This window comes from Gymnoscopelus braueri, assembly GCF_963280865.1.
Source record: "Gymnoscopelus braueri genome assembly, chromosome: 19".
Classification (NCBI taxonomy): Eukaryota; Metazoa; Chordata; class Actinopteri; order Myctophiformes; family Myctophidae; genus Gymnoscopelus; species Gymnoscopelus braueri.
This window is the reverse complement of record NC_137621.1, coordinates 38,463,759-38,476,278: the sequence shown is the minus strand read 5'-3', so window position 1 is coordinate 38,476,278 and position 12,520 is coordinate 38,463,759. Positions and strand designations below refer to the sequence as shown.

Here is a 12,520-nt window from a genome sequence, read left to right as displayed (position 1 = left end):
GGGAACTGGCCGAAAGCAAGAACTAATTTTAGCTCCATTACAAGCAGGAACTGTGTGGAGAGAGAAGGGGAGTGGAAATGGTGAAACGAAAACATATCGTTGCTGTCGGGCAGAAAGCTCTTATCTCCATATACTAACTTTTTGTGTTTTTTTCGTAAATTAACGCCCTACTTCATACTAAAGCGTCACACAAAAGCATCAGATCCACAAGCTCAAAACGTGGCGTGAAGCGACACTTTTTGAGCTTGCAGATCTGCTGCTTTTGCTACCTTTGAATTTGAACAGTTTTGGACTTATGATGAGGTTTCCACTCGACAGAGACAATATGATTGACACTTTACAGCATCAATCAGAGAAAAGCAGCACCTGTGTCGAGCATTTATCCACTTCAAATAGACATGGCGTATAGAAAGAATAGAAAGCAAGGTGTGTGCGACACACGGAAAGATGCGCAAGACCATCAAACCACGCCATTCCCATTGAAAAGCATTGGCAGAATCTACCCTCATAGGTAGAATTAAAGCACGGTGTGACCGTTTTGTAGTGATCCCCAAAGGGGAAATGACTGCTCTGCTTTGACCCAGCAGTGTGCTGCTCTCTGAGTGAGCACACGGGGGAGCAGTTGGAGGTTAAGTGTCTTGCTCAGGGACACTGCAGCCAGGCGTCAACAAGCCTGGTTTTGATCCAAGGATCAAAACCACAGACCTAGCAGCTGCCTTCTGAACTATCTGCAGACCAGATAGAGATGACTGACTGACTGACTGACTCCCATGTAAGGAGAACGACAGTATTCGATGCGGGAAGACATGACGACATGTTAACTTAACCTTCGGCTTCGTAGATGAGAGGAAAGCTACAGAGTTTATTTGTTTGTCCAATTTGAGAGAGAGACGGTGGACTTCTGTAAAATGAGAAAGAGAGAAGCAATGAGAACAAATATGAGAGAAAGAAAGAAAGAAAGAAAGAAAGAAAGAAAGAAAGAAAGAAAGAAAGAAAGAAAGAAAGAGAGGAGAAAGAAAGAAAGAAAAAGAGAAAAGACAGAAAGAAATGAGAGAAATGACCAGTGGCATTCATGTAATTTGAACCACATGAGTCAGTTTTCTCATAACGGACTTGCTCAATGTGCTTTAAACCGCTTATACCAGTCACAACCTGTAGTCAAGTCTAACAGAAACAGCAGCAGAGATGTTGTGTTATAAAGACTGTGTTTTTACAAATATAATGTATACTGTATGTTCTGAATGGTCCAAACCAAAACCATCTGAACCAATAGTTTATTCAGCATTTAAAATCATATTTCTTTTTTATTATATATGTACAGTGTTTATCTACTAATGACCACTTTTCTATTGCAACCAAGTAATGTGTTCCTCCACTGTGTTGTTGTGTATGTACATGACCACTAGATGGCGGCCTCCACCACCAAATTATCACTCGATGCTTAAACGGTCTACTCAGCATCAATCCTGCATCCAGCTGTTGTTACTGTCACACTGAGAGAATGCATCTGTTCTGTCCTTACAGAGATGAGCAGCAATTTAATGTGACTTTATCTCCTGTCTTATAATGAGTGGAGGTGGAGGCTCTATCATTGGTTCTCAAAGTGGGGTCCTTGAGAGGGTTCCAGGGGGTCCCCACTCCCCAGCAAAATGGGCTAATATCGCATTAAAATCAGTTTACCACTACTAACAACTTTAAACCTATGTAGGGTACTTCGGATATTTGAAAATAGCAGATCTACCGCTATTGTCAAAAGAATTTTTTAAGCATTTTGCGAATTTTGTGAAACATTTTAACAACACAAATCTTGTCCGGGGGTCCCTGCGGCACAAACTATTTCCTGATGGGTCCTGTATTCCTGGCCTGCTGGTTGTCTACAGTAGATACAAGTGGTTTATCTCTATTCCTGTCTCTCTTTTATTGAACTAAGTCAACAAATGAGGACCACACACACACACACACACACACCAAAGTCACTGTCAATCACCCCGCACAAAGACACAACTGTGGCCTCCCTCCATCTCTCTCTCTCTCTCTCTCTCTCTCTCTCTCTCTCTCTCTCTCTCTCTCTCTCTCTCTCTCTCTCTCTCTCTCTCTCTCTCTCTCTCTCTCTCTCTCTCTCTCTCTCTCTCTCTCTCTCTCTCTCTCTCTCTCTCTCTCTCTCTCTCTCTCTCTCTCTCTCTCTCTCTCTCTCTCTCTCTCTCTCTCTCTCTCTCTCTCTCTCTCTCTCTCTCTCTCTCTCTCTCTCTCTCTCTCTCTCTCTAATCAATCCCACAAGAGAACCCAGTCACTTCTCAGGACCAGGCTTCTATTCTATCAGATCACATGACTAGACAAAAATAACAGCAACGCGCACGCACGCACATACGCACACACACACACACACACACACACACACACACACACACACACACACACACCAAGATCCAAGCTGGCAGTCTTAAAAGATGTAAGCCTCCAACTCTCTCACGCACCATTTGCTCTCTTCTAATCCCCTCTCTCTTTCTCTCTCTCTCCATCTCTCTGTGTCTCTCTCTTTTCCGTGCATTGTAGCCCTTGCTCTCAAAGCTGCTTGCTGTGTTTCTATGCTGTTAAACTGACTCGGGGTCAGTGGCTTTGACTATTACTGCAGACTGGCTGCCATGTTTTATTCACACACACACACACACACACACACACACACACACACACACACACACACACACACACACACACACACACACACACACACACACACACACACACACACACACACACACACACACACACACACACACACACACACACACAGGCTGGTGCAGGTGCAGAAGAGATCAAAACAGACCATAATAAGGAGGAGGAGAGGAGAGGAGAGGATAGGAGAGAAGGTCCTAGCTTCTATATTGGATACAACGTCTTTGCCCTTGTCCTGCATATTACCCATATCGCACCTGTCACTAACACCAGTCACTAACAACAGTCACCAACACCAGTCACTAACACCAGTCACCAACACACCAGTCACTATGAAGAGCTTCGAGCAGTATGTCACAGCCTCCTAACTGCCCGTCAACAGATCAACAGGTCACCCTCCACTAGGGCATTCACAACTAATGATTTTTACTAGTCGACTCATTTGATCAAGTACTAGTCGACTAGTCAAAATTTACATTAAAAAAAAAAAATGTTTTTGTTTTTTTTAGGGGGGGGGTGCATTGTTTTAATGCCATCCTACTACTATATTACTATTATTATTATCCTCCTGCCCTTATTTTTATGGCGTTTTAAGGGAAGCGCTTCTGGCACAGAAGCACAGGAGGATAATAATAATAGTAAGATGGGCCATTACTATGGCATTAAAACAAATTACAAAATATTTTTTCAACTATTCGACTAGTACCAACAGAGTCGACTAGTGGTTATACTAGTCGACTAGTCGACTAGTTGGTGAAAGCCCTACCCTCCACTCTGCCCTTTCCCACCCTGAACGGACATACGTATATGTGACTGACAATGCTGCTCATTGAATACAGTTCAGCATTCAACACCAACGCGTCCTTCCAGGCCTTGTCACCAAGCTCAAAGACCTATACACACAAGCATTTAGTAACATTGTTTGAAAAGTGTTATACAAATAAATAATAAATAAAAGTTGTATTACTATAACTGTAGGATTCAACTCTGCCCTGTGCAACTGGATCCTGAACTTGCTGACAGATCAGACCCCCAGGTGCAAACGGGTACCAGCAACCTATCGGCACTGTACATGAGTGAACGACTCAACGTCCATCACAAAGTGGGAGGATGAAAACGACACCACTGTCGTTGGCCTGATCACCGATGATGACGAGACGCAGTGGTGGAAGAAGTACTGAAATGTTTTACTTAAGTTAAAGTATCAATACTGCAATGTAGAAATAAGTAAAAGTATGGAATTCAAAATGTACTTGAGTAAAAGTATAAAAGTATACCAAATTGTACTTAAAGTACCAAAAATATAAAGTACTCATTATGCAGGAAGGTCCCATTTCACAAGTTTTCAAATGTATAAATATCTTGTGAAAATGGCAGATCTACAAGCTCACAGATCGGCTATTTTCAAATGGCCGAAATATATATAGGGCTGAAGGGGTTGATGTACTTATGTTTTGTAATAATAATCAAAATCTACAAAGTAACTAGTAAATAAGTTTTCAAATCATTGTAGTGGAGTAAAAGTATAATATTTGCCTCTGGGATGTAGTGGAGTATAAGTAACAGGACTGAATTGGAAAAACTCCAGTAAAGTAAAAAAATATCTCAAAATTGTACTTAAGTACAGTACTTGAGTCAATGTACTTTACACCACTGACGAGACGGCCTACAGAGAAGTGAGAGCCATGATATAATGGCATCAGACTGTCAACCTCCAGGGTGACCCAAAAGCCAAGTGGTTAGAGAGCGTATACCACACATCGCTCTGATCGGCGGGTCACCGGTTCGATTCCCACCCAGCTTGACCATCTGCTGGATGTCATCCCCTCTACTCTCTCCGCATTTCCTCTCTCTCTCTCTCTCTCTCTCTCTCTCTCTCTCTCTCCACTGTCAATAAAGACTTAAAGCATCAAAAGTAGCAGATCTCAAGCTCAAACGCGTCGTTTCGAGATTGTGGATCTGCTGCTTTTGATGCTTTTGTGTGACACTGTAGTTTCAATCAAATCAATTAGGGCGTTCATAATTTACAAAAAAAAAAATGGAGATGGGAGGTTTCTGCCCGACAGCAACGATATCAAACTCCATCTCAATGTCAAAGACAGGACGCTGCCGGGAGCACACGCCCCGTTCTCATCAACAGACTGCAGTGGAGAGATAGAGCAGCTTCAAGCTCCTCTGGGTTCGTATCAGCAGGGACCTGGGCTGGTTAGGCCTGTCACAATTATTACATAGTCGCCTAATCGCAATTATTTGAGATGATCGCAATTATTTTGCATAATCGTCATAACCGTTTCCATGTTGAAAAATGTTCATACATTTTCTAACATTTTTCAAAAATAGCTGAAGTAGCTGATCTAAGCATGTAGATCAGCTATTTCCGCTTTTTTTTCCTATTGAAAGTTACAGGAGTTCTTACTGTATGGTGTGTGTGATATGAAATGTGAGCTTACCATAATCACATTAATCCTTAATCATATTCCATCATATTTAAGGGCTTTTGTATAGAAATGAGACTTTCAAATTAGAGAACTGCAGAGGGAAGGTGTGTTTGTCTGTGTCCAGCTGACAGTCGTTGACACTCGTTACTGTTATAGGCTCATTCAAATGACCACCAGTGAGTCCGGGACTCATTTCATTGAAAACCTAACAACATCACTGTATTATATTAGATGTATTAGATATTTATTAGATATTATATTGATATTATAGCTATTTTATTTGATTAGATATGTGATGATACCTGACAATTAGTTGACTTTTGGTGAAAAGATACCCCATATATCGGTATCGGTTGATATCGGAATCGGAAATTAATATTAAATTAATATCAATTAATATCGGAATATTGGATATTGGCAAAAAGGACAATATCGAACATCCTAACAATAAGTTTGTTATTTTAAAATTGAAGCACCTACTAAAAGTCACCTTGAGACTGGTCATTTTGCATGTCTGTTTTTATTACGACTATAGAAGTGTTCATTTTCTGAAGTCTGAACCATCAAGATAAGTTACTTGAAAAGTGTGCTGTCAGGTTTTGCACAAAAGCAATTTGAATAAAATGACTATTGGCACATGATTCATATAGTAGTAGTGGTTTCTGTTTACGACTATGAAATGGGTCTGAATGATTTTCATTGAAACACACATGCACACATGTGGTTGTAAGTATATGCTTATCGGTGCTGCGAGGATGAGGGGGTACCTGGAAAAATGTCTCCCCTCCAAGGGGTACCTGGGACAAAAATGTTTGAGAACCAATGCTTTAATGGATGGTGTCAGGGTAGTAGAATGAGAATTTTCCCTCAAGGGTCTGCCTTTCCCCCCAACACACACACACACACACACACACACACACACACACACACACACACACACACACACACACACACACACACACACACACACACACACACACACACACACACACACACACACACATACACACACACACACAGGCTGTTGTCTTACCTTCAGCTGTACCAGGTGAACATCGACGTGTCTGTTGTCAGAGTCCTGGGCCACAGAGTGGGTGAGGTGAGTGACTCTGTCACTGGTGGCTCGGAGCCAGGTCTCTATCTCTGGCAAGTGGAGGACCACCTTCCAGTCTGCTACGGTGTGGAGAGGAGGGGGCTTCCTGCACCTGCAATAACAGCACAGGACAACTGACATCAACTACAGTCCAGTGTTAATTTCTTCGACTAAAGGTGACTCCAAACAGACTACTTCAGAGTCCAACAGACTGGTAGTCTGTTGGCAAAAGTTGGCATTTAGTTCATCAGAGGCAGTCGGCCGATCTGCACACGCACATTGTTGTGCAAATGCGTTTGAGTTGGCAGGCTGGCCTGCCAATATTGCCAGGTCTGCTTATTATGTGTGTGTGTGTGTGTGTGTGTGTGTGTGTGTGTGTGTGTGTGTGTGTGTGTGTCCGGCTCAGCCAAGCTAACATTGGTCAAGCTTCACGTGACATCACAATATGTAATATAAATAGGTAAGACAGGATTAATCAGGAACAGTACTCGCCCGGCGGAGACCTGTGCTCCGAGGAGCACATTTTCTAGTTATACGTGACTTTGGGCTTGTTTTCCTGTAAAGTCGCTTGTAAATATTCAGTTACTGGTTTGGGCTTGTTTCTCATTTCATTTCATAGAGGTGAAACTGGTCACTTCTTTTGGGCCTCCCGACGGACCTCTACCCGACAGAACGACGATATCCAACGCTTTCCAACGCTTTCCGAACGCTGAGTCAGCCCAAAATCGGTGCGGTGGAGAGCTGCCTTAAAACTATGACGGAAAATGTTCGTCGGCTACCCTTTTTTCAATGACGAAAACGAAATAAAAACGAAGCCATGGTGACTAAAACTAAGACTAAACATATTGACAATTTCGTCAGCAAAAATAATGAAGTATCTCGCAGACAATCATTTATGATTAAATAGTGAATATTATCTATCGTAAGCCATATGCTAAAACTGTGTTCCCAGGTGGAGTCAACAGGAAAGAGATGAAAGAGGCATTTGGTCCTAGATTCCTGGGGTGTGAAGAGGGGCCTGGGAAAACAAAGACTGCCGTCCCTGGACTTGATTAACAAAAGAGTTTTGTGTTTACCCTTCGAAAAGTAATGCTTTGTTCTAGAATACGACAGGAGAAGGGGGATCTGGTTTACCATTACCCCCTGGGGAACAAGAGCCATAAGGGTCGACAAATTTCCCTATATTTAAATTAAGCAAGAACATCCCAGAGATATAGTTTCTTAAGTGAAGATAAAGTTCTACATATGGTACACAGGCTTTACATAGCAGTTTTATTAGAATAGTAACATCTTGATTTATTAAAAGGGAACTTAACCAGCAAATGGTTCTCTGAATCCAAGTGTGGTCACTACAAAACCACCCTCCTCTCACCACTTTAGAAGTTGGGCCATAAAATCCTTGTTTGATAAACTGTTGTATATATATGTAAAGGTATGCATTTTTACACTCCTTTTAAAGCTCAGGACATACTGAACACGAATTATTAAAGAATATTCCATTTTAGGTTATAGTTTGGCCACAGGAACATAAACTGTATTGTCAGCCGTTAACATCATGCAAATGTGTGTGATAAGCTTAAGCAAGACGCTCGGCACTCGGCCGGAGCGGATCAGCTTTTGATTGGCCGCCATAAGGAGGAGGGACATCTAGGAAGTCAGTGTGTGATTTGAACTGTACTGTATATATTTGAACCCACAGCTGAGGACAGAGCGCTGTATTTTGACCACCTCAGTTTGCCATTTTCGTGAATACTCTTGAAGTTGATCAATAAAAGGCTTGAAGACTAAATACCCATCGGATCTTGTAACTCTGTGTCCATACTCTTTCATCGAGGGTTATCCCACGGTATTCCCCGGATTATTTACTTCAATAAAAACTAGACTGAAATGTTAGGGAGGGACAAGTGGAGAAGAGATCCAGTAGAACAAAAAGACAAGTCATTTTGTGTTTGGTTGCGCTCGGGTGTTGCACTCTGAAAATAGCAGATCTAGAAGCTCACAGTTGTGAGGTTGTAGATCGGCTATTTTCAGCATACAGCCAAGTGTAAAATCAGCCATCATGACGCAATCAAGGACTGTAGATTTAGTTGACTAAAATCTTATGATGTCGACTAAAACTACACTAAAACTAAAACATTTAAGTTTACTAAAATATGACTAAAACTAAATTACATTTTATTCAAAAGACTATGACTAAAATAAAATAAAAATGTTCGGTCAAAATGAACACTGCTACAGTCTCTGTACTAGAAACTGTTATGGGGTGCAAAGCGTGTTGTGACGTTTGATTTGATTGATTGATCGAATACTTTATTAGTCAAAAAAATATTATTAGTCAAAAATGTAAACAGCACGAGGTGCAGTCAGACATTAAGGTTAAAAGGAAAACACAAAAAAGTCCTGGGGACTTGTTTCCATTGTGGTCTTATGTATTCAATTCATCAACATAGCATACAAATAACACTATATTACATCATAAAATCAACAAATACAAAACAATATAAGTACAAAAGAGAAAAAGAAAAAGTGAATGACACCTCCTTTCTATGGGAATTTGCATTTATGTCACCTTGTGGTCTCCTGATAGGTGATTTTTCAGGCCAGTTTTGGGGGGAAAACGATGATTTTTTTAATGTATGGTGTCAGGGTATTCCATTTGGTGGCAGAGTAGTAGAATGAGAATTTTCCCATGTTTGTTCTATAGATGGGTAGTACCAGATCGTTGTTGCTCCCATATTGTGGCTGTGGGTGTCACCCACTTTGGAGAAGTAGTTAGTCGGGTATGAGGTTATTGAGGGCACTGTCCCTTTGACTAGATTAAATACCAATCCCATTTATGAGGCGCAGTTTACGGAGCTAGTTCAGGCCAGGCAACTCAAGGGATTGGGGCAACCGATCAGGTGACTAGTCACATGCACTTTTCCTCCTGATCGGGTGGTTATAGGTACTGCGCTGTTACCTGCTCACTCTGGCTTCCCTGTCTTGCTGAGCTGACGTGTGTCGCTACTACTGCTGCTGTTTCTGAGATCCTGCTACCGCTGCTCGCTGCTTACCTGCTGCTGCCCATGAAAGTCATCCCACCCGCCTCCCCGGCATCCACCTGTAGGCTCTGTTTCTAGATCCCCATGGGGGTTTAATTCATTCCCTGTAAATGCTAATTGGCATGTAACATTCATTAAAATGTTATCCTTACAGGGAATGAATGGATTCAGAGGCCTGACGCCAAACTATGCTTCCTCATGTTTTCTATACCATGCTCAAGCTTGCTAATAAATATATATTCTAATCCAATCTAAGAGTTGTCTGACTGAACTATTTTCTTAACCCTGTCTTCTACCCTGAGCCATCCGAGACAAGCAAAGTGTGTTGGAATTAGGTGGGTTTAGCTTTAGGCCGAGAAGCAGTCGAATCAGTTTGTTTTGAGAGGTCTGAAGCTTAGTTTTTAGTGACATTGAGATGTTGGAGAACCAAGGGGTGCAAGCATAGCCAAAATGTCATTGAATGAGGGCTTCAGCAAGTCTTGAGAACACTTTTGTTGACAAAAGAGGAAATTCTGCCCAAAAATCTTCTTTGATTGACCTTCTTGATCACTTTTGATGCAATTTTTTCTCCTGTCCATTTGTTGTAATTGTCAAGAATACAGCCCAAATTAAATGGTGTACTTATTACATGATGTTTTTGTTCCGTTACTGAAGTTACTATTATTCATAAACAAACATCATAAGAAGTAAAACCTGCATGAAACAGTAGGTGAGACCCATATGCCTGCAAGTCTTTATCACAGCAATGTCATATTATAAACATGTTATGACTTAAAGACTTGCTTTATATATATCGTCTCTGTTGGGTGGAAACCATTATGTCCAAAACTGTTACTTTTCAGGATTCAAATTCAAAAGTAGCAAAAGTAGCAGATCGACAAGCTCAAAACGCGTTGCTTTGCACCGCATTTCAAGCTTGTAAATCTGCTACTTTTGATGCATTTGTGTGACGCTGTAGCATGATCAAGTAGGGCGTTAATTTACGAAAAAACACAAAAAGTTAAAATATGGAGATAAGAGGTTTCTGCCGGACAACAACTATATTCAATAGGCCTCTTTTCACTGCAGCCATATTGACACAAATAGTAGGTTAAACACAGGTGTTACCAAATAATTATACTAATTCAGGCTCTGCTCCATTTCATGTACTGTAATTGAGTGTTTCCAGTGAGACAACAGGCACAATCAGCACCCTGGCTCCGTTTGACCTGAATGGAAAGGAAGCCTAATTACCATCACTGGTCCCCAGCTAAATGAAACACAATGTAAACATTTAAGCCCTATTAAATTTGTCCTGCTACTTTAGAAAACTAGATTTGCAGGCCTAGTCGTAGTATATTGCACTGATCAGAACAGTGGTTACGAGCTATGACCATTTTTAGACACTGCTGTAACACTGCTGTTTAGTTTGTCTTGTCTCGATTGCGGCCTCTGCTGTTTGCATCACGATAAGTGTATTAACTCAGGGGTCTTCAACGTTTTCAGCCCAAGGACCCCCTAGCTGAGAGAGAGATGAAGTAGGGACCCCCTCTATATTGTATAAAATTGGGTTTCAGATTCAACTTCTTTTGTTTACGTGGTCTGCTCTTTTTTCCCTCTACACCGATAGCTCTTTGCCAAAAATAGCCGATCTACAAGCTCACAACGCCTCGCAGCGCGAGGCGTTGTGAGCTTGTAGATCTGCTATTTTTGGCTGAAGTTCTCCTCAGAAAAGGGATGCTAGGGTTCAAGTGGTTAAGGTAAAACAAAAATCATATCACACAAAGATTTGGCGGACCCCCTGTAGTACCTCTGAGGACCCCCTAGGGCAGTGGTTCTCAAACTTTTTCATGTCAAGGACCCCCAAATTGACACTTATTACCCCGCGGACCCCCATTTGAAAAGATAAGCCAGGGACCCCAATAAGAGAAGGTTTTTACGGCTCTCTAGCAGTGATTCTCAACCATTTTAATTTCAAGGACGCCCAGTTTAACATGCATTAGGGCTACGGACCCCCATTTAATACCCCCATTTATACCTCTGGGACCCCAATTCATATTGTAAAATCAATGTTAATTTAACTCAAGTTACAACTTAAGTTACAGACCAATAAGGGTCCATTTGGTTCCTGTCCATCATTTAGCTGGGGACCCCCTGGAACCCCCTCAAGTACCCCTGGGGGTCCCCGGACCCCACTTTGAGAACCAATGCCCTAGGGGTCCCGGACCCCCTGTTGAAGACCCCTGTATTAATAAATCGATTTAAATTGTCACCAGTGTGAATCGATTTCAATCAATGTACGATAAATCGTTACATGCCTAATCATTACATACATGGCCTCACTGATAAAAACTGATCCGTAACAAAAAAATTAACTAGTCACACGCAACGTTCTAACGCCATGCTAATACACTTACCTCCGGGAGTTATCCCTGCCAGGGTGTGTTCCTTCCCCAGTCAGGGAGCTCTGTTTGGGGCTGGGACCTGGGGAGAGGTCTGGGGATGAGGCCTGGTCCTGGAGCTCCTCATCGAAGGCCACACCAGAGGAGGGGCTAGCGGTGGTGAGGGCGGGGTCTGTTGTCGGGGTAACCGAGGTAATCATGGGGGAGGGGGGTTCCAGGGGGGAGATGGCTACGCTGTTCATGGTGTCTGAGAGAGAGAGAGAGAGCGAGTCCTAGTGTGGATGGGCGAGCGTCATTGGAGTCAGCTGGGGGGAGAGAGAGAGAGAGGGGGGGAGAGTTAGATGTTAATTATTACTTAATTAAGGAAAAGTGGACACACAACAGAGTTACACACAATCCATCACCTCCTCCACATTGGCATTACAGGCACACTGAATGTGAAAGTGAGCGACACACACACACACACACACACACACACACACACACACACACACACACACACACACACACACACACACACACACACACACACACACACACACACACTCAATTAAGATATCTCATTAGGAGTTGTATATTGGAATCACTGGAGGTACCACTACATTGCCCAGCTACCTGCTAAACTGTTACCCTATAACCTAACGTTGCCAGGAAGCAGAGACAACTTCCACCCAATGAAATGAGTGCTGCCTCTCAGAGCTAGGCAACCACCAATGACTGGTCACAACCGGTGGTTGCCAGTGGTTACGAGGGCACATGTCACCATGTCAGCTCAGAGAGAGGTAGAGACAACAAAAGGAGAGAATGCAACATTCTCTTTCTCTCTGAACAAAGACAACTCTTCATCATGTCCACCAGCATCAAAGTGAAGGAATGTCGCTGTCCTTTTGACCA

General features: G+C 42.3%; 1 protein-coding gene across 1 annotated transcript in view; it reads right to left on the bottom strand.

The window, feature by feature from the left end:
* Positions 1-11,868, bottom strand: part of akap6 (A kinase (PRKA) anchor protein 6) — a gene marked incomplete at both ends in the record, with an annotated part of 109,267 nt that extends 97,399 nt beyond the window's left edge. The window contains 2 exons of the mRNA XM_080414293.1: positions 6,145-6,316; positions 11,642-11,868. Coding sequence (XP_080270419.1) covers positions 6,145-6,316; positions 11,642-11,868 — 399 coding nt within the window. The remainder of the gene's footprint in view (positions 1-6,144; positions 6,317-11,641) is intronic.
* Between the last annotated feature and the right edge of the window lie 652 nt (positions 11,869-12,520).